Source organism: Salmo trutta, chromosome 31 (genome assembly GCF_901001165.1).
Source record: "Salmo trutta chromosome 31, fSalTru1.1, whole genome shotgun sequence".
NCBI classification, from domain to species: domain Eukaryota; kingdom Metazoa; phylum Chordata; class Actinopteri; order Salmoniformes; family Salmonidae; genus Salmo; species Salmo trutta.
The window spans coordinates 11,025,875-11,048,976 of record NC_042987.1 but is presented as its reverse complement, the minus strand read 5'-3'; the positions used below and the strand labels follow the sequence as shown (position 1 = coordinate 11,048,976).

Below are 23,102 nucleotides of genomic sequence, written 5' to 3'. Positions count from 1 at the left end.
AGAGTCACTGGCTTACTGGTGCCCTTCCATGCCGTCCCTAGGAGGGGTTCGTCACTTGAGTGGGTTGAGTCACTGACGTGGTCTTCCTGTCTGGGTTGGCGCCCCCCCCCCCCCCTTGGGTTGTGCCGTGGCGAAGATCTTTGTGGGCTATACTCGGCCTTGTCTCAGGATGATAAGTTGGTGGTTGAAGATATCCCTCTAGTGGTGTGGGGGCTGTGCTTTGGCAAAGTGGGTGGGGTTATATCCTGCCTGTTTGGCCCTGTCCGGGGGTATCATCGGATGGGGCCACAGTGTCTCCTGACCCCTCCTGTCTCAGCCTCCAGTATTTATGCTGCAGTAGTTTATGTGTCGGGGGGCTAGGGTCAGTCTGTTATATCTGGAGTATTTCTCCTGTCTTATCCGGTGTCCTGTGTGAATTTAAGTATGCTCTCTCTAATTCTCTCTAATTCTCTCTAATTCTCTCTTTCTTTCTTTCTCTCTCTCTCTTGGAGGACATGAGTGCTAGGACCATGCCTCAGGATTACCTGGCATGATGACTCCTTGTCGTCCCCAGTCCACCTAGCCGTGGTGCTGCTCCAGTTTCAACTGTTCTGCCTGCGGCTATGGAACCCTGACCTGTTCACTGTGATTACTATTATTTGACCATGCTGGTCATTTATGAACATTTGAACATCTTGGCCATGTTCTGTTATAATCTCCACCCGGCACAGCCAGAAAAGGACTGGCCACCCCTCATAGCCTGGTTCCTCTCTAGGTTTCTTCCTAGGTTTTGGCCTTTCTAGGGAGTTTTTCCTAGCACCATGCTTCTACACCTGCATTGCTTGCTGTTTGGGGTTTTAGGCTGGGTTTCTGTACAGCACTTTGATATATCAGCTGATGTAAGAAGGTGTCACATCCTGACCAGTTAAGGGTTATTTGTTGTTGGAGTATGGTCAGGATGTGGCAGAGGGTATTTGTTTTATATGGTTCGGGGTGGTGGTGTAGGTAGTAGGTCGTTTTATTTATGTATTCCGGGGGTTTTGGGCACTGCTCTGTGTTTCTGTATTTCTATGTTTAGTTAGTTAGTTGTGGGTATAGGTTCTAGGTTCGTTTTCTATGTATAGTTAATTGGGATGGGACTCCCAATTGAAGGCAGGTGTGTTGAGTTGCCTTTGATTGGGAGTCCTATATAATAGGGTGTGTTTGTCTTTGTGTTTGTGGGTAGTTGTTTTTGCATTGCTTTTCGTTAGCCTGCAAAACTGTTGTACTGTCGTTGTTTCTTGTTTTGTATAGTGTTCACATTATTGTTTAATTAAATTCAAAGATGAACGCGACCTCCACTGCGTATTGGTCTACTTTATCAGATGATGACTTCTCTATTTCGTCTGAGGACGAAGACAGCTGTGACAGAAGGGCTATATAAATACATTTGATTTGAAATACATTTGATGTCATAAATAACCCTTGGTTCTGGCCTGTGGGGGGCAGAACACACAGAACATGTTCTATAAATTAAGATAGTAGCCCATGTCAGACACCTGCAGGAACCAACCTTATGAACCATGCTTATGTAACTTGTCTGTGTAAGCAGTATATAAGAGATCTAACGGGACTGCCCGACGGAGCTCACTTCAGACAGGTACTTTATGCATCTAAGTTTGACTGTGACCTCTCCAGCTTGCTGTTAATAAAGAATGATTAATTTAAGATTGACTTCAGGTGTCCCTGGTCGTAATTTCCACGGCAAATTGGCATCAACGAACAGGATGATTGATTCTGCCTGCGGAGCTTCCAGTGAGGGTCTGCGAGGAAAACCGGTGGCACATTTTATGAAGCATGAGGGAAATTCTCATCTAACCAAAAGACGACGAGGACACGCCCAGACCCTTACTGTGAGCTGCCCAGGAGGAGACACATCATCCGCGAACAATTGAGGGACACAATTTTAATTAATTTGTATAAAAATACAGAAGAATATCATAAAACCAACAAAACTTAACAATAAAAAAGTACCCATATTCTTAAGGTGAGAAGGCTATTCACTACTTATGGTGAGAAGACTAGAGCGAGGGCGAGTAACGGTACCATGGAAAACCCGGTGACAGCTGTCTGTAGGCATTTATAAGACAAGTGTCTATATGGTTTGCAGCCACTACAAATAGCACAAGGTTTTACTGAGAACGGGGTGTTAATTTATATGCATAGGAAGTAGCGGCAAGAGAATTGTTGAAGATACATACAGTGGCTTATGAAAGTATTGGCATTTTTTCCTATTTTGTTGCCTTACAACCTGGAATTAAAATAGATTTTTTGGGGGTGTTTGTATCATTTGATTTACACAACATACCTATTTTGAAGATGCAAAATATATTTTATTTTGAAACAAACAAGAAATAAGACAAAAAAAAGAACTTGAGTGCAGGGGCGAAAATCTGATATCAACTTTGGAGGGGACAATTACATGAAATTTTCTCAAGAGCAATTCCTGAGGGGGACACCAAAAGTTGTGCTGTAACACATAGCCTACATTGTAATATGGTACATGTATATTGAGGAACCAAAGAAATAAGGTCTTTGCCGTACTCCTAACTACCGGTACCCAAAACTACACAACTAATCACAACAGCAATACCATTGCCTTTAACAAATCTTAGTTCAGTCACCAGTTTAAGTTGAGAGTGGGGGTATCCATGGCATTTTCCAATTATGTTCCTATTTTACAAGTCAAAAAAATTGAGAACCTTTCATAATGTTGCCAAACAAAGACTCAACAAACTTACCTGAGACTCCCTGTCTCTGCCAGTCTGTCCCTGCATATCTGTCCCCAACTCTGCTGTCTGTGTGCCATCTGTTGCCTGCTCTGCCTAATGACATCATTGTGAAACATTTCCATTAGAATTTCATTTCTTTCTTATGAACATTTTATCAACTAGTCTTTGAGATATTAGGCTACTAGGCTTCTTACTATGCGTTTTGGTGTATTGAAAAATACTCTGATGTCCGTCTTTTATTTTTCTGCCATTTTTCTACCTGGCTGGCTGGCTGGCTGGCTACACACACACACACAGTGTGTAGGTTATTTACAGTAGGAGATGGGCTTCTATCATCTTCAATCATTCTATTTGGGCTTCGATCTAAAAGGTAGCTAGCAAATGTGAAACGGATTAAAATAACAAGAGTTGACAGCTGTATGAGTTCACCATTTACACAACATATGCTGCAACCTTTTGTAATTTTAATAGTTTGTTTCATATTGGCTGGCTTCCAACAATAGCTGAATTTGCAAAGCTAGCGAGCACCAATTCAGTTTCAGTGGTGTTTGCTATAATCGTTGATACCCGGGTTAAATAAAGGGGAAATAAAATAAATAAATAAAAGTTCACTTGCGACAATTTAGCTTTTGCAACGAGACCATTAAATATATTTAAGACAATGGTAGAAAAGAGTGTAGTTCTGTTCAGTTTGGATTTCAGTTTATCGCTAACCTTATCCCAGGGACTTTGAAGCACTAACTTACATCATCTGCATGCTGATTCCATCTTTGACGACGCCACAAAAATGGAATAGGTACTAGCTAGCTTAATAGTTAATATTTGCGCGCTAGCTCTGCATATTCAGCTAGTGTGTGTGTGCGATTAACCTCACGTCAGTTACGTGCATTGAGTGCCTTTCAGACAGTAGATACGACCTCTCTGTTACCTAGCAAGCTAAGGAACTGGCAGTGGATCAAACCATTGCGAGGCAAAGGGTGGGGGGGTTGCAATCTTTTGAAACTTAAAAACGCGCTATTAAGTGTCTATAATCAGCACAATTGCTTTCATTGCGTATTATTAATATTATTTAAATTACATAGTTATGTTTCAGTGATATATTGGGGCGGACAAATCATATTTTTCCGCCCCTGCTTGAGTGTGCATAACTATTCACCCCCCAAAGTCAATACTTTGTATAGCCACCTTTTGCAGCAATTACAGCTGAAAGTCCCTTGGGGTATGTATCTATAAGTTGGGCACATCTAGCCACTGGGATTTTTGCCCATTCTTCAAGAAAAAACTGCTCCAGCTCCTTCAAGTTGGATGGGTTCCGCTGGTGTACAGCAATCTTTAAGTCATACCACAGATTCTCAATTGGATTGAGGTCTGGGCTTTGACTAGGCCATTCCAAGACATTTAAATGTTTCCCCTTAAACCACTCAAGTTTTGCTTTAGCAGTATGCTTAGGGTCATTGTCCCAGTTTCAAATCTCTGGAAGACTGAAACAGGTTTCCCTCAAGAATTTCCCTGTATTTAGCGCTGTCCCTCATTCCTTCAATTTTGACCAGTTTCCCAGTCCCTGCCGATGAAAAACATCCCCACAGCATGATGCTGCCACCACCATGCTTCACGAGTCAGGGGTGTGAATACTTATGTAAATTAGATATTTCTGTATTTCATTTTCAATAAATGTGAAAACATTCCTAAAAACATGTTTTCACTTTGTCATTGTAGGGTATTATGTGTAGATGGGTGAGAAAATATATATAATTCATACATTTTGAATACAGGCTGTAATGCAACAAAATGTGGAATAGGTCAAGGGGTATGAATACTTTATGAAGGCACTGTATGTCAGTCACTGGCAGTCACTCAATAAGCAATGTCACTTAATACATTTTTAGATTGGTATTTAGTCTAGCCCGCTACCTAAACTTGTACTAATTGTGGCCGAATACCGACCGGGCACGCAGAGCATGTGTCAAGGGGCTTTGACCTCCAGGGGGCCCCCATTGATTTTGTTAGTCACTCTCACTCAGATATATTAACATGGCATAAGTCATTACAAAATGTGTAGAATTCCAGGAAATTAGCAAAAATGTTTCTCCACCCCATGGCAAAATGGGTGGAATAAAAAGGAAATTAGCTGTAAAACAAATTAGCTGTAAAACTGCACAGCTGTACTCTACTTTCTATCTACAGCCCAAAATGTTTTTGGTGTTTCAAATACAGTGTATTGCATTGTGGCAAATGGAATGGATGGAGTGGAAAGTGCTGCTGGGTATTTAAACCACAGTCCCCTATGAAATAACACCATATATCGATTCTACAGACCATACGGAGTATTCCCAACCCCTCTTTAACTTCAGCACATAGAATAGTTTTTTCTCTATAAGCCAATATGTAATTAATATAGTGTACTGCATTTCAGTAAATTAAACCAGTTGGTCAGCACAAGAGACAATTTTAAGTTTTGTAGACTCTTGAGTAATTCCAATTACATATATTTGTATTTTATTGAAAATGTATCTTTCCATTAAGCCTAGACCATAGCTATCTATTCACTTTTTTAAGGCGGTTCCAATGCTGTGAAAAACAGTTGTACTGCAGTAGACCTAAAAAAAATAGTTATTCCTTAGGTTGTATTTGCAGGGGACTGCTATTTTGAAAAAAGTTTAAAATCCATGCTCATGCAGCCAGCATAATACCCCGCTGCAAGGAGAACAGTAATCCTCAACTGTAGCTTGGGTTGCAAAATTCCAATAAACTTTCAATAGATTCCTTGATTTTCCAGAAATCCTGGTTGGTGGATTCTTGCAAGCAGGAAGGAATAAGCAGGAAATCCAGAAACCTCCAACCAGGATTTCTGTAAAACCAAGGAATTTATTGAAAGTTCCCAGAATTTTGCAATAACTAACACCCTGCCCCCCCCCCCCCCCCCCCTCCCCTCCCTATTCTCGTGGAACCTCATGGCTGATGTAGTAGCCTATTGTAGGCCCTCTATGTAGAACTACTACTCAGAAGAAGAAAAAACATACTAAGCCATGTACTACACCACATGCCTGGAAATAGTAGAGAAGCAACACTAGAGGATTGGAAAAGCCATGTTTATTTAGTTATCAAGGCAATAATCACATTTATTCCCCAGTTGGTCAGAGATCACCTTCACTTACAAACACACCCCGTATCATTTGACATTTCCATCAATACATAAAAACCTCCGGGCACGATCCTGAAAATTATTAATAGATTTAAAATAAAGTCGATTTTTATAGACTGCAAACAAAATAATACCATTTTGATATATACATTTTAATGCAAATCAGGATGTGTTCAGACACTCAATTCTGATATTTTCTTAATTAATTGGTCTTTTGACCGATGAGATCAGCTCTGAAAAAGATCTGACGTGAAAAGATCTGACGTAAATAGAAGAATTGGGCTGCCTGTGTGAACACAGCTGTAGTGGTCATTCAGCTAAACCCACATCCAAAGTCTATTTGCCAGACGTAAGGTTTCATTCTCCCTAGAAATGAGAGATCAGTATACTACAGACAGAGAAAAGAAAGCTACTGGACATACTACAACCTCATCCTCAACATTATACACTTACTTGCACACGCTTGCAAGCACTCACTCACCTCCCACTTACACACACACTGCACGCACGCAAGCACACACATTCAAACAAAGCTTAACGCCTACTTCCATGATACAGTAAACAAAACATTATTTGACTGAACAAAAAAAAAAAAGAATATCAACATCTTTTACACTGGCATAGACCAGCGCAATCTGACCCTGATGAGTCCGGATGCATCCAGGCCAGTCAATTCCAGTTGTGTTAAACCTCATCTGTGTAAATCCATCAGGCTCACACAGATAAAACTATCTATTCTGCTTAACCTCTTTGCCTGTCTACCTATCGTGTGTTAAAAAACAACAACAAAAAAAACCGCTGTTTGTTCCTGTTTGGTTGGGGGAGCAGTGGTCGCTGGTCACAGGTTAAAACGCCTGGAGGTAATCAATAGGCGGCGCTAGCGGGTTCCCTCGTGGAGCTGAAGAGGACGTCTGCCTTGGTGCTGATGAAGTATGTCACCAGTAGGGATGTGAACAACACAGCCACTCCCGCGCCTAAGGTCAGCATCTATGAGAGACAAATTAAGAGGAAGAAAGAGGTGAATACTGTAGGAGAAAAAACATGATTGTACTTTGTCAATGAATTTGACACTATTTCCCTACCTAAACATGATTGTTGGTTCAAACAGAAATCACTTGAACCTAAGCAACACAACTGTAATTGATTAAACAGATGTGGATCATGGAAGGTACGAAGACTGCAGTTTTACCTCCAAGTCCCGGCTCGCTACTAGGAAAATTCGAGCTTTGATAAACTTCCACCGTGATTCTGTCCACGTGGAATAGTCTTTGGAAGCATACTCTCCCAGCTCGAAGGCAGGGGACACTGCTTTGGTCAGGCGTACCGATGCACGCACGCAGAAAGAATCCCTCTGGGTGCTGTTGGGTGGGACAACGCCCTGAACCCAGAGATATGAGTACATCTGTGAGAGAAACAGTGAATGAGAGTGTGGTGGGATTCCAGCACCATAGTGTACAAATAAACACAATTTTTTTACTTCCGATGTATAGCGTATCACTGTTTTACATCTGCACACAGACAGACAGATCCAGCGGCAAACCTACCTGTCTGCTCTCGTTCGGCAGCTCATCTGGCTTCTGGCACTGACTCTGGGTGAGGTTGGTGGCTGCTCCAGTTAAATTGGCCAGGAGGTACTGGACCAGACGAGTTGGAGTGGAAGACATGGCAACACCAACATAGTACTCTGGTGCGCTGGGCTCTAGGAGACAGAAAAACACAAAGCAATGAAGACCCAAGTACCCCAATACCTTCTTTATGGATGCAAGTGTGTCTGACTAGTAAACATGTACACATGCTCCATATCTGCCTGTGTGTTTATGACATTGGTAGAAGCAGACTGCCTCTGTAGGGTTAAAGGGTGTTTCCTAGTGTGAACTAAAACTCACTGAGAATGTTCTTTAGTTCTGGGGCCATCACTGCCTGAAACCAACTGTTGTTGGAACTAACCAGAAACCCATACAGCATCTGGGTAACCTGAGAGAGAGATTGAGTGTTTGGTCAAATAATTCAGCTTGAAAATATTTTAGATGCTGAGAATGAACAAGTGACTTATGTTAACAGAAATATTGACAGTCATGAAAAATAAGACTATAACAGTATGACTGATCTGTTTGACATGTACAACAGCTGAACAGGTAATCATTCACCGAGTCTCACTATTTTGGGGTCTGCTTTGATGGTGTTGACTAGGGACTTGTCTCCCTCGGCCTGCTTGTAGAGAGCACGTGCAACCACCGTAGCCACATCAGTAAGGGACTGAAAGAGTGGAGGGAGGGAGAATACATTATTGTAACAGTGGATCACGATGTAAAGGCAACTGTACCTACTGCAATGGATGTATCAGTGGGATTGCTCTGGTAAGAATACCTTTGCAGTTTCAGTCACAAACTCCAGCTGTTCCTCTGGACTAAAGTCAGATGGATAAGTCAGGTTCAGGTTAGCAGCGTTGTCGTAAAAACTCTCATAGTACCTGTGCATGGGCAAACAGGACAGAACACTCCTCACTACTAATGAAGAAATCAGGCAAGATTAATATTGCCGTAATAAAAATGAACAGCAACGACAGACCATAGTCAAACACTGACTCACCTGTTGTTGAAAGCGGATTCGTGGTCTGCAAGCACAATCCCTGGGATTGGCTGAGCTCGCAGGAAACGCTGGAGGGAGGAGGGCGGGAGCGGCTGAGAGACATTAGGCTCAACCAATAAGAAGCTGAGCCCAGTCGTGGAGGACTGTAAATTGTTCACAAGATTCTTAACCTGAAACAGAGTAAGAGGTTGGGAAAAGTGGGTTGGGAGAAAAGAGAATAAAGAGTATAGAAAAAAACGGGTGGCCTAGGTAAGAGGCACAAAGAAAGAAAAAAAATTCCTCCCTCACCTCATCATTGACAGTGTTGTTCCTCCTGGACACAGGGTCTGAGTGGAGAAAGAGGTTGGTGCCACTATGCAAGGCCACCTTACAAATAACATAAAAGATCCATCACTCAGTATTGGTTGATTGTGTACCCATGTGTTTTGCAAAAAGATGCCTGCATGTGTTTGAGTATTCAATGAGACTGTATACGCATGTCCTTACCTGACCAATCTCTAGTATTGAGTGAACATTGTCCAGGTCTATCACAAACTTGCCATTCTCCATGTCGTAAACCATCCGAGAGCTGCCGATGTAGTCAAAGGTTTCCTGAAAGAGAGGAATAAGCGATCAACATCCTCGCTCATATAGTAAAACACTAAGCAATACTGCTATATGATAGTGACCACATGGGACTCATGTACCATAATTGACACATACTAGACTGACTTGCTTAGGGAGACAGAAGGAACTCACCCCTTGGAAGAAGGCAAAGAGGATATTCCGTGTGGGAGGGGCCTTGTGAGTGACTTCACGCAGTGCCTGGGCAGCAGCAAGCAGAGTGACAAACCCTGAGATACTTCCCTCTGCTCCAGTTGAAACCTCCCAGAAAAATGCCCTGCTGTCCAGCTACAAAAACGGAGAGTGCAAGGTGTCCAGTCAATTTCTCATGAACTCCAAACAAGAAAAAAACTATGTAAGGATTGTATAGGAAGAAAAATGGTACTGAGCAAATTACCAAAGCAGTTTTTAAGCTCCTTAAATCAAGATGTGTATACCACACACAGGAATGTAGCTCATCTTGTATACCGTTTTGCATAAATTCCAAAAGGCTTATGCTGCATTCATAACCAAGTGGGAAGGTGGTATTTACCACATACGACTGGGAAGAATCCACTTGAATACCCCTCCAACTCATAATTACTAGTGGGAAACTCGTCTATCATCCCTGAGCTCTGACTTCTTCCACATGCTGACCTCTGACGTCACCTACTAAGGAAATGGCCACGATAACAGAATTTTAAGCAGTTAAATGTAACACAATAATATTTCTAAAAAGCAATCTATTAACATGGGGTTTGAACACCATTTTTTTTTACAAGCATGATAGCTGTACTTTTAGTTTATTGTTGATGTAGCTTGTTGGCCATTAGCCAATTGGGTTTCTCAACGAGCTCAAAGCATCCAACTGGTATTTACAACTGGTAATTACCACCTTTCCACTTGGTTATGAACACAGCATTAAAATATCTGTGAACACGTGACAAGATGTGTAAGAGGGAGGCAGGCCTTTGTGTCACTCACCCTGGCTGCTGCTATAACAACGCTCTCGTTCTCCTTGTGGCCGAAGACGGTGTCGTTATAGGGCCGGATGGAACCCCAAACATTATAATCACCCAGAGGGTCACACACCATCTCTGTGAGGGAGGTAGATATGTGGGTGAGAGATACACTGAGTATACAATACATTAGGAACACCTTCCTAATATTAAGTTATACCCGTGTTGCCCTCAGAAGAGCCTCAATTCTTCGAGGCATGGATTACAAGGTGTCGAAAGCGTTCCACAGGGATGCTGGCCCATGTTGACTCCAATGCTTCCCACAGTTGTGTCAAGTTGATTGGATGTCCTTTGGGTGGTGGACCATTCTTGATACACACGGGAAACTGTGAAAAACCCAGCAGCGTTGCAGTTCTTGACACACCCCGTTCAAAGGCACTTAAATATTTTGTCTTGCCCATTCACCCTCATACACAATCCATGTCTCAAGGCTTAAAAATCCTTCTTTAACATGTCTCCTCCCCTTCATCTATACTGATTGGAGTGGATTTAACTGGTATTTAAAGGGATCATAGCTTTCACCTGGTGAATCATAGCTTTTCACTCAGTGTACATGACGGAATGTGAATACTAACTATTCACATATACACAATAATTAGAGCCATGGTTTTTATACTTTATTTTTTGCACTTTGCTTTTACCATTATTTCCAGCATTTTCTACTAGGTTTGCAGCAGGTAGAAAGTCTGCTGACAAACCTAGCCACAATGCCAAATAGGCTTTGTGCGATTAAAGATCTGCAGATATACGCCTCCCACATTTACACACATTAATTAAATTGACACAAGCCGTCTCCAATCAATCAATGTCTGGTTGTATGTGTGTGTGTGTGTGGTGGTGGTGGTGGGGGGGGGGGGGGGGGGGGGGGGAAATTGCCTGAGCCAGGGGAGGTGTAGCTGTGCGAATCTAAAATCGCACATAGCCTATTATTTTGCAAGGAATACTATTTGTAGAGCAGTGAATCTTCACCTCACAATTCAAGATTCGCAGAGCTACGCCTTCCATGGCTTAAGACGTCTGCATGCTTCCCAGCCGATACAGTTCGGAAGAGTTTGTGTATATGCTGTGACGATTTTGTTCACTTTGGACTTTGGTCGGCAGTTTGGGCACACATTTCTTTGTTGTTGAGGCAATCAGAAATCGGTATCCAAAGTCTACCCCCTTTGTCTGATTGATCAACAGTAGGGATTCTTCAGTAAAGTCTGTTGTCATTCAACGAGAGACGACTCGTTTTCAAGCAAATTTCTTCATTGAGAAATTCTGCACCAAACATCTTACATGCTGACCACACCGCTCACACACGATTTACACACTTTTTTTGGCTGAGTTTATAACAATGCTTAACTCGGTGATGCCTTATGGTAGAAACAAGCTCTAAAATGCCTGCGAAAGATATGACTCCGATGCATATGGGGATATATTGATTCCTCTCGATGACAATCTGAAGCTAAACTGCGCCTATAATATTCAAGGAGATAAAAAAAAAATGGACTTTGCTATTCTGTTCCTATTAATTGAGCTTTTCTCTTTTGGAAAAGAGATGTTTGTTTAAACCCAGGCAGCTTTTAGGGAAGCACTTCTGTTGTTGGGTTATACAACGAACGAGTAGCCAGCAGTTAAAGCTTACAGTTTTCTGTGTCAGTAGAGCCTCTGTCTGGGTGCAAAGGTGACTTTTGAAAGTGCCATGCTTCATAAGGATGTCTAAGATGTAATTATTTTTGTCTCGCCTAGGGCGGCAGAACGTCCAGGGCATTGGTGATTTTATCAATGTAATCAGATAGAAAATATTAGGCTGTTATTGACATTGAACAGATTATATCGCCTACTAACCAAATGTGTTAAAAATGGTGTTTAATTTGTAGCATAGGCCTATGAGGGGGGAGCGTCAGATTTTGTCTCCGCTAGGGCGGAAGAAAGTCCAGGACCCGCCCTGCCCCCACCAAACACAACCAGACATTCCTTGATTGATTGGAGACAATTAAAGAACGTTTCCTAGGATTTTCTACATGCACCAAACCCAGTGGATAAAACTGGAAATACTGGTAAAAGCAAAGTGCCTAAAAAGCATGGCCCTAACAATAATGCATCTCTGCTAACGACAGTGGCTGTTTGTGTACCTGGGTTGATGCTGAAGTTGATGTCGTTGCGTCTCATGCAGGTTGGAGTATTGGTGACTGCATGCATGTGGGAGAAGAGCTGCATGGCACACAAAGGGTACTGCGGGTCACTGCCGTTCACTGCACGATTATGGTCCAAGTAGCACTGCAAGCAGAGTGGATACATTTATCAGAATGAAGGGTACAGTTTCAATACACAGAAATACTGTAGGATGTTCTTCGGATAAAGACAGTTAATGGTCATTAAGTGACATGATATTAATCCTGACTGGGATGTGACAGCTTGAAGTGATCCCTCACCTGTTTGATGAACTCTGTTTCGTTGTCTTCTTTCAGGGAGAAGACAGGGAAGTCAAATTCCTCATAGGATAGACCGTTCCCCAGAGGGTTCCATACAGTAGTGTTACAGTGTGCCAAATTAGGACCATAGTTGTCGGAGTATACACCTGAGGAAAAAGTAAACCAAGTAAAACAAATTACGTTTTAAAAGCACCCCAGTTAGAAAAGATCACATACAGTACCAGTCAAAAGTTGACACAACTACTCATTCAACAGTTTGTCTTTATTTTGACTATTTTCTACATTGTACACTAATAGTGAAGACATCAAAACTATGAAATAACACATATGAAATCACATAGCAACCCCCCAAAAGTATTAAATCCAAATATATTTTAGATTCTTCAAAGTAGCCACCCTTTGCCTTGATGACAGCTTTGCACACTCTTGGCATTCTCTCAACCAGCTTCACCTAGAATGCTTTTCCAACAGTCTTGAAGGAGTTCCCACATATGCTGAGCACTTGTTGGATGCTTTTCCTTCGCTCTGCGGTCCAACTCATCCCAAACCATCTCAAATTGGGTTGAGGTCAGCTGATTGTGGAGGCCAGGTCATCTGATGCAGCACTCAATCACTCTCCTTCTTGGTCAAATAGCCCATACACAGCCTGGAGGTGTGTTGGGTCATTGTCCTGTTGAAAAACAAATGATAGTGGGACTATGCACAAACCAGATGGGATGGGGAATCGCTGAAGAATGATGTGGTAGCCATGCTGGTTAGGTGTGCCTTGAATTCTAAATCAATCACTGACAGTGTCACCAGCAAAGCACCCCCACACAATCACACCTCCTTCTCCATGCTTCACGGTGGGAATTATTCATGTGGAGATAATCCGTTCACCTACTCTGCATCTCACAAAGACACGGTGGTTGGAAGCAAAAATCTCAAATTTGGACTCATCAGACCAAAAGGACAGATTTCCAACAGTCTAATGTCCATTGCTCACGTTTCTTGGCCCAAGCAAGTCTCTTCTTCTTATTGGTGTCCTTCAGTAGTGGTTTCTTTGCAGCAATTCGACCATGAAGGCCTGATTCACGCAGTCTCCTCTGAACCATTGATGTTGAGACGCGTCTGTTACTTGAACTCTGTGAAGCATTTATTTGGGCTGCAACTCTAATGAACTTATCCTTTGCAGCAGAGGTAACTCTGGGTCTTCCTTTCCTGTGGCAGTCCTCATGAGAGCCAGTTTCATCATAGCGCTTGATGGTTTTTGCGACTGCACTTGAAGAGACTTTCAAAGTTCTTCAAATATTTCGGATTGACTGACCTTCACGTCTTAACTTCTTACATCTACACGTTCCGCTAGCGGAACGTCTGCTCCAATATCCAATGATGGGCGGGGCGCGAAATTCAAACTCCTCTAAATCCGAAAACTTACACTTTTCAAACATATGACTATGTTACAGCTATTTAAAGACAAGACTCTCCTTTATCTAACCAAACTGTCCGATTTCAAAAAGGCTTTACAGCGAAAGCAAAACATTAGATTATGTCAGCAGAGTACCCAGCCAGGAATAATCACACAGCCATTTTTCAAGCTAGCATATCATGTCACATAAACCCAAACCATATCTAAATGCAGCACTAACCTTTGATGATCTTCATCAGATGACACACCTAGGACATTGTGTTATACAATACATGCATGTCTGTTCAATCAAGTTCATATTTATATCAAAAACCAGCTTTTTACATTAGCATGTGACGTTCAGAACTAGCATTCCCACCGAACACTTCCGGTGATTTTACTAAATTACTCACGATAAACGTTCACAAAAAGCATAACAATTATTTTAAGAATTATAGATACAGAACTCCTCTATGCACTCGATATGTCCGATTTTAAAATAGCTTTTCGGATGAAGCACATTTTGCAATAATGTAAGTACATAGCCCGGCGTTACAGGGCTAGCTATTTAGACACCCACCCAGTGTAGCCTTCACCAAAATCACATTTCCTATAAGAAAAATGTTCTTACCTTGCTTGTTCTTCATCAGAATACACTGCCAGGACTTCTACTTCAATAACAAATGTAGGTTTGGTCCCAAATAATCCATCGTTATATCCAAACAGCGACGTTTTGTTCGTGCGTTCTAGACACTATCCCAACGCTAAATCTCGGCCACGAGCATGACGCAAAATATGACAAAAAATTTCGAAATATTCCATTACCGTACTTCGAAGCATGTCAACCGCTGTTTAAAACCAATATTTATGCAATTTATCTCGTAGAGAAGCGATAATATTCCGACCGGGAATCTGCCTGTCTGTAAACTGAGGAAAAAACCAAAAGCCGGGGGCGGGGCGTGTCACGCGCCTAAGGCTTAGTCCATTGACTGACCACTCAGCATTTGCTCTCGTGTGCTTCAGCCAGGGCTTTGAATGACATCATTCCTGTTTTTCCCGGGCTGTGAGACTCCATTGTTGACGTGAGAATTGTCACGTAAGAGCAGAGATCCTTTGTAAACGACAGAGATAATAAAGAAGGGCAAGAAATGTTCAGACAGGGTACTTCCTGAACAGAAGCATCTCAGGTTTTTGCCTGCCATAGGAGTTCTGTTATACTCACAGACACCATTCAAACAGTTTCAGAAACTTTGGAGTGTTTTCTCTCCAAAGCTAATAATTATATGCATATTCCAGTTTCTGGGCAGGACTAATAATCAGATTAAATCGGGTACGTTTTTTATCCAGCCGTGAAATTACTGCCCCCTAGATGTAACAGGTTAAAGTAATGGACTGTCGTTTCTCTTTGCATATTTGAGCTGTTCTTGCCATGATATGGACTTGGTCTTTTACCAAATAGGGTTATCTTCTGTATACCTCCCCTACCTTGTCACAACACAACTGATTGGCTCAAACGCATTAAGGAAAGAAATTCAACAAACAACATTTTAACAAGGCGCACCTGTTAAATGAAATGCATTCCAGGTGACTACCTCATGAAGCTGGTTGAGAGAATGCCAAGAGTGTGCAAAGCTTGTCATCAAGGCAAAGGGTGGCTACTTCGAAGAAACTCAAATATAAAATGTATTTTGATTTGTTTAACACTTTTTTGGTTACTACATGATTCCATGTGTTATTTCATAGTTTTGATGTCTTCACTACTATTCTACAATTTTGAAAATAGTAAAAAAAATGTTTTTTAAAAACCCTTGAATGAGTAGGTGTCCCCAAACTTTTGACTGGTACTGTAGTCATTGTGACGGACTGGAGTCTTAACGTCTGATCCACCTACCTGTGTTCTCATTGGGACATGTCGTGTGTGGCGAGAACTCTGGTGGGCTAGTATTTGGGACCACCACTGCAACCCCAGCTACCCTGTTGGATTCATTCTTCATCTTCATCATGATGGACCTGTAGAGAGAAGACAATCCTTGAGCGTGACGGGGCTACTAGGACATGGATCATATCATTGTGCGGCTGTGATGAACGATAGTCAGTGAGTGAGTGTGTTAAATGTTTTTGGCTGTGTGTGTAGCCTACCTGGTGAAGAGGGATGATTCCAACAGAACCATATAAGGAGGATTGGGTCCTTTGCTCAAAGGCCATTCCAGATCTGACTCAGACTCCAAGACATGGATCACACCTGTATCACCTGATATCGAGGCTGACACACAGGATAGAAAAAACACTTGTCTTAGTATGCAAATCTTCGATCTGTATTCCAGCATTACAAAAAGTACAGCTTGGATTGAAACCACAGTCAGTGTTTCCCCTGTATTAATTTAGCAGCAGCATACCGCTGCTGCTAAATTGTTGCCTCCACCCACATTTTTTAAAATACATTTTCAGGAGGGAAAAATGCGTTCAGTGTAAACTTAAGACTAAAACCTGTCAGAAAGTTTGTAGAAAAAATAATTGACCTATATATTTTTTAATAATCTAAACTTTTAAGAACTAGAAATCACCTAAATAAAAACTAAAACAATGAAACCAATAAAATAGACTATGAATTTAGGAGTACTATTGGCATGGACGGATTACCGACCGGGCACGCAGGCCACATGCCCAAATTGGGGTCCTTGTTGATTTTGTTGTTTGAGCATAAAGACACAAAATTAGCCATGGCAAAATGTGTAGAATGCAGAAAAAAAGTTATTGAAAAATGTCAACATTTTCTCTCAGCTCCATGCAGTCTTCAACCAGGATCTCAGCGATCACTGCCTCATTGCCTGCATCCGTAATGGGTCTGCGGTCAAACTACCACCCCTCATTACAGTCAAACACGGCCTAAAACACTTCAGCGAGCAGGCCTTTCTAATTGACCTGGCCCGGGTATCCTGGAAAGATATTGACCTCAATCCGTCAGTAGAGGATGCCTGGTTATTCTTTAAAAGTGCTTTCCTCACCATCTTAAAAAAGCATGCCCCATTCAAAAAATGTAGAACCGGTTACAGATATAGCCCTTGGTTCACTCCAGACCTAACTGCCCTTGACCAGCACAAAAACATCCTGTGGCGTACTGCATTAGCATTGAATAGCCCCCGCGATATGCATCACTACTCTGGACAGCTCCGACTTAGAATATGTGGACAACTACAAATACCTAGGTGTCTGGTTAGACTGTAAACTCTCCTTCCAGACTCACATTAAGCATCTCCAATCCAAAATTAAATCTAGAATCGGCTTCCTATTTCGCAAGAAAGCCTCCTTCACTCATGCTGCCAAACATACCCCCGTAAAACTGACTATCCTACCGATCCTTGACTTCGGCGATGTCATTTACAAAATAGCCTCCAACACTCTACTCAGCAAATTGGATGCAGTCTATCACAGTGCCATCCGTTTTGTCACCAAAGCCCCATATACTACCCACCACTGCGACCTGTATGATCTCGTTGGCTGGCCCTCGCTTCATAATCGTCGCCAAACCCACTGGCTCCAGGTCATCTATAAGTCTTTGCTAGGTAAAGCCCCGCCTTATCTCAGCTCACTGGTCACCATAGCAGCACCCACCCGTAGCACGAGCTCCAGCAGGTATATTTCACTGGTCACCCCCAAAGCCAATTCCTCCTTTGGCCGCCGTTCCTTCCAGTTCTTTGCTGCCAATGACTGGAACGAATTGCAAAAATCACTGAAGCTGGAGACTCGTATCTCTCTCACTAACTTTAAGCATCAGCTATCAGAGCAGCTTACAGATCAATGCACCTGTACATAGCCCATCTTTAAATTGCCCATCCAACTACCTCATCCCCATATTGTTATATCTTTTTTTATTTTTGCTCCTTTGCACCCCAGTATCTCTACTTGCACATTCATCTTCTGTATGTAACCGATGTGAAATGGCTAGTTAGTTAGCGGTGGTGCGCGCTAATAGCGTTTCAATCAGTGACGTCACTTGCTCTGAGACTTGAAGTAGGGTTTCCCCTTGCATTGCAAGGGCCGCGGCTTTTGTGGCGCGATGGGTAACGATGCTTCGGTGGGTGTCAGTTGTTGATGTGTGCAAGGGTCCCTGGTTGGAGCCCGGGTTGGGGCGAAGAGAGGGACGGAACCTACACTGTTACATGTACGTCTATCACTCCAGTGTTTATTTGCTAAGTTGTAATTATTTCGCCACTACGGCCTATTTATTGCCTTACCTTGCTAATTTTACTTAATTTTCACACACTGTATATAGATTTTTCTATTGTGTTATTGACTGTACGTTTGTTTATTCCATGTGTAACTCTGTTGTTGTTTGTGTTGCACTGCTTTGCTTTATCTTGGCCAGGTCGCAGTTGTAAATGAGAACTTGTTCTCAACTGGCTTACCTGGTTAAATAAAACGTGGAATAAAGACGTGAGAAAAAAACAGAATTACAGGAAAGTAGCCCCTTTTGGATACAGAAAAGGCCTTGCTTAGGTCTACAGGGTGCAAATCTATCATCAAGGCAAAGGGTGGCTACTTTGAAGAATCTCACATATAAAATATATTTTGATTTGTTTAACACTTATTTCATAGTTTTGATGTCTTCACTATTATTCTACAATGTACAATAGTTTAAAAAATAAATTTAAAAAACCTGGAATGAGTAGGTGTGTACAAACTTGACTGATACTGTATATAAACTTAGCAGAATTGGTCAGGAGCCCGTAAAACAGCTGCTATGCACTGCAGCGCCATCTTACACGCACACAGTCTCGCATGTTGAGCTCTCTAGCATCTTGAAGGTGCGCCACGGTAGGAGTATTAGGCCCATTTAATGTTTTTTAAAAATGCTAATGTAAAAGAGTCAACTGTAAAAAATGTTTTTACCAATAGGTACTTGGGTTCATTTCTGGGAAGGGGGGGGTCACTGGAAATGACACCCACATTTCTTCTACAAAGAAATCCAGTGTGTCATGCTATGTCACTCACACTGGCAGCCAATCTGATGTGTAGCATTGAGCAGTCGAACGCATGGTACAGTGTTATTCAGCTCCACATAAATCTTCTGCTCAACAGAGTTACAGCTCACATCTGAAAGACAAAAGAAAAATACAATTGAAGTGGCCAATTTCTGTAGTGATGTATTCCCATTCCCAAGACACCTAACCATTTCATCCAGAGTCATCCTGAAGCCTATAATACCTGTATAGCCGTCCACTCACTGCTTGATTTAAGATCACGAGCTACAGTAGCTATCAGTTTCACAATCGTGTTAACTAGCCAGCTGGCTAACCTAGCTAAGTGCATCTCATATGGGACTTCAACAAACTAGCTACATAATTGTGTTTGTCGAAGAGTGCAATGGGGTAAAAATATGACCTCACTGTCAGCAACATCGTTGTAACTGGCTAGAATCTAGATATAGCCTTGCGATCACTATTTGTCATGTGTGTGTATTCTGATCTTTAATCTGAATATACTTCCTAAGGCTTTGGGTGACTTGAGGTATCCTTTCCCTCATTTTAGAGCTACAAGGACTAAACCAGTATACATTGTTTATAGGCAGATTTAATTAAAAAATAAAGGAAAAAAATGATATAGCCTTGGCATACTAACTACTATACCGTTTACAGTAACGTTAGCTGCGAGTTACAATGGAAAAACCCAATGCAATACCCCAACAGAGGATAACTTGCTAAACCAAACTAAAACGGCAATTATGATCGTAACTGGCTAGAATCTAGATATAGCCTTGTGCTCTAAGCTAGCACTATACCATTTACAGTAACGTTAGCTGCGAGTTACAATGGAAAAACCCAATGCAATACCCCAACAGAGGATAACTTGCTAAACCAAACTAAAACGGCAATTATAATCGTTGTAACTGGCTAGAATCTAGATATAGCCTTGTGCTCTAAGCTAGCTACTATACCATTTACAGTAACGTTAGCTGCGAGTTACAATGGAAATAGCCAATGCAATACCCCAACAAAGAGGATAACTTGCTAAGCCAAACGAAAACGGTAATTATAGGTAATTGAAAGTATGTAGCTAGTATTATAAACTTACTTTTGTAAAGCCCACAAACTAAGAATATTATAACCCATTTCGACGATTCCAAATCCATCTTCCTGGTTTCAGAAACAACGCTGGAAGTCATAGATATTAAAACCAGGAGATGGAAATACGTGGATGACGTCAGCGCTATCGAGAAACACCCAATGACGCATGAAGCCGGAAGTATTTTAATTTGAAGCGCTCCGTATAGTCTACCACCTTGTGGCATGAATGAGAATTGCAAGCTTGAGCAGAGAGTTTCTGTCTTTGCGTGTAGTCCTAAAACCCAGAAATCTGTGACCTGTTTCGCTCAGCCATATGGGAAAAATGAATGGCGAAAGAATAGGTTTTTAGAATAAACTCCGAAAATAAGGTCTGAGGTTAACACAATATTATCTCATAGAAGAAAACGTATAAGATATCCTAAACCTGTGTTTACCACACACCTTATTTTCGGCGTTTATCCAAAAACGTCATTAACTAACTCCACCATGTCGGTCGGAGTTAGTGCCTACAAAAAGACGCCATTAATATTTATTTCTATAGAGCTCTCCAGCTTGTAGTCCTAAAAATAGGAAATGATTTACGTCTGGTTCGTTCAGCCAATCCTATGGGGAAAGAATAGAGTTTTGGAATAAACACCGAAAATAAGGTCTGAGGTTAACACAGACTTATGAGATCTTATAAGTTTTGTTCTATGAGATAATGTCGTTCAGTTAACATGACCTTTATGAATTATGAAGCCTTTTTGTGCTTTCTAAATAACATAAATGGTTAAAAAAAATCATAGAAAGTGACGTTAGCTGATTAAGATTATCTGATAGAACAAAACATATAAGATCTCCTAAGCCTGTGTTTACCACAGAGTTTAGCAAAAAACCCTACAAAAACTCCATGAACTTTCCCATAGGCTTTGTTCATGGTGGAGTTAGTGCCTTCAAAAAGACACCATTAATATTGCTCTCTATGGCACAATTTGTTTTTCTAAGGATCATGGTGAAATAGTTGTAACTAGCAAAGGATGTCGTAATTCTGATCCTGCCTGAGAGAGTTAGCCTTAATGTCTATGGTCGCGTTTGAGTGGTCAGCCGAAAGGAAGCCGACGGAAGTCGACAAGTAAAGTCGGAGGAGGTACATATGCACCGACTGCTATTTCTGCTATTTCTAGGAAACGCGACAATTGCAGGCATGGCATTCACCTTTGTTATTGCCCATGAAGTGGATGCTATTGAAATGTCAGTTCTACACAAAGCAGAACATGATCAACATGGTCCAAGGAATTAATATCCTGTTGATAAGTAAATTAGATACCAGCCCAAGCTCTTTTTAACATTCACAAAACTTGTTTTGTATTTTTGTGATGGTTTTCTCAAAGTATAACCAGGTAGTGAGTGCACTGGCTACTAGAATGGTGTTTTTGCAGCATATGGGATATGCTCGGTTGTTTGCCATTGAGCGGAAAGGAAGAAAGAACTCTCTAGGAAAAATAAATGTGGAGATGTATGTTTCCTGATTAACTGCTCATGTTGTGATTGTTGTAATGTACAGGAACTGAAGTCCTTTTGTTCTCCCGATCTGGAATACCTCACCCTCAAATGCCGTCCGCATTACCACCCGAGAGAATTCTCTTTGGTCTTAGTCACTGCCATGGATATTCACTCCCAAGCCGACACCGCAGCGGCTCTCAAAGAACTACACTGGACATTGTGCAAACTGGAAACCGCATATCCTGAGGCTGCATTTATTGAATTTGGGGTCATTAATAAAGGGAATCTGAGGAAAACGCTACTGAAGTTTTATCAACACATCTCCTGTGCTACTTGTTCATAGGGCACTTTTGACCATTGCTACTCCCCCTTCCGGGACGGCTATAAGGCCCTCCCCTTCCCTCCCTTCGGAGATCAGGTCACGCCTCCATTCTGCTCCTCCCCGCCTATAAGCAGAAACTTATACAGGAAGTAACCGTGGTAAGGACTGTTCAACGTTGGTCTGACCAATCAAAATCTATACCTAAAGTTTGTTTTGATCATGCAGACTGGGATATGTTCCCGATTGCCTCTGAGAGTAGTATTGATGTATACACTGACTCTGTGACTGAGTTCATCAGGAAGTGGATATAGGATGTTGTTCCCACTGTGACGATTAGAACTTATCCAAACCAAAAAACATGGATAGATGGCAGCATTTGCACAAAACTGAAAGCGTGAAACACCGCAGTTAACCACGGCAAGGTGACTGGGAACATGGATGAGTACATATAGTGCAGCTATTCCCTCCGTAAGGCAATCCAACAGGCAAAACAACAGTACAGGAACAAAGTGGAGTTGAAATTCAACAACTCAGACACGAGACGTATGTGGCAGGGACAACAGACAATCACAGACTATAAAGGGAAAGCCAGCCACGTTGCTGACACCGACGCCTTGCTCACAGACAAGCTAAACACCTTCTTCGCCTCCTTCAAGAAAAACACAGTGCCGCTGACGCAGGCCACTGCCGCTCACGAGGACTGTAAAGCTCTCATTCTCCGTACATGCGCAAACCAGCTGCCTGGAGTGTTTACGGACATATTCAATCTCTCCCTAGTCTGTTGTCCCTACTTTCTTCAAAATATCCACCATTGTTCCTGTACCCAAGAAAGCGAAGGTAACTGCACTAAATTACTATTGCCCCATAGCACTCACTTCTGTCATAATAAAGTGCTTTGAGAGTCTAGTTAAGGATCATATCACCTCCACCCTACCCAACACCCTAGACCAGGCCTGGGCAACTCCAGTCCTCGGGGGCCTGACTCCAAAAATCAACTAATCAAGATCTTCAGTTAAAAATGCAATTAGTTTAAATTAGGTGTGTTTGCTATGGATGGGGGAAAGGTGTGACACCAGTCAGGCCCCCGAGGACTGGAATTGCCCAGGCCTGCCCTAGACCCAATACAATTGGAGACTACACATGGAGACATGATGGCGCCAACGGAGATGGCAGCATTGCGACTAGCTCTTAAGCAACTCTGCAGTATTTTGTTTGTTTATTTACCTGCCACCATAGACCTTCCTCAATTTGCTTACCGCCCAAATAGATCCACAGACGATGCAATCGTCACCACACTGCACACTGTCCTGTACCATCTGGACAAGAGGAAAACCTATGTAAGAACGC

The 23,102-nt window shown here is 42.0% G+C and overlaps 1 protein-coding gene across 1 annotated transcript; it reads right to left on the bottom strand.

Moving 5' to 3' along the window:
• Positions 1-5,823: 5,823 nt before the first annotated feature.
• Positions 5,824-20,100, bottom strand: LOC115169512 (nicastrin). The gene is made up of 17 exons (XM_029725200.1): positions 19,959-20,100; positions 18,879-18,980; positions 16,026-16,149; positions 15,778-15,896; positions 12,500-12,645; positions 12,200-12,344; positions 10,048-10,160; positions 9,220-9,372; positions 8,968-9,072; positions 8,770-8,847; positions 8,482-8,651; positions 8,260-8,362; positions 8,050-8,148; positions 7,779-7,866; positions 7,437-7,591; positions 7,082-7,294; positions 5,824-6,879 (listed from the first exon to the last, which is right to left on the bottom strand). Exons 1-17 carry the CDS (start codon positions 20,047-20,049, stop codon positions 6,757-6,759), a joined length of 2,127 nt encoding a protein of 708 aa, XP_029581060.1. The 5' UTR covers positions 20,050-20,100; the 3' UTR covers positions 5,824-6,756.
• Between the last annotated feature and the right edge of the window lie 3,002 nt (positions 20,101-23,102).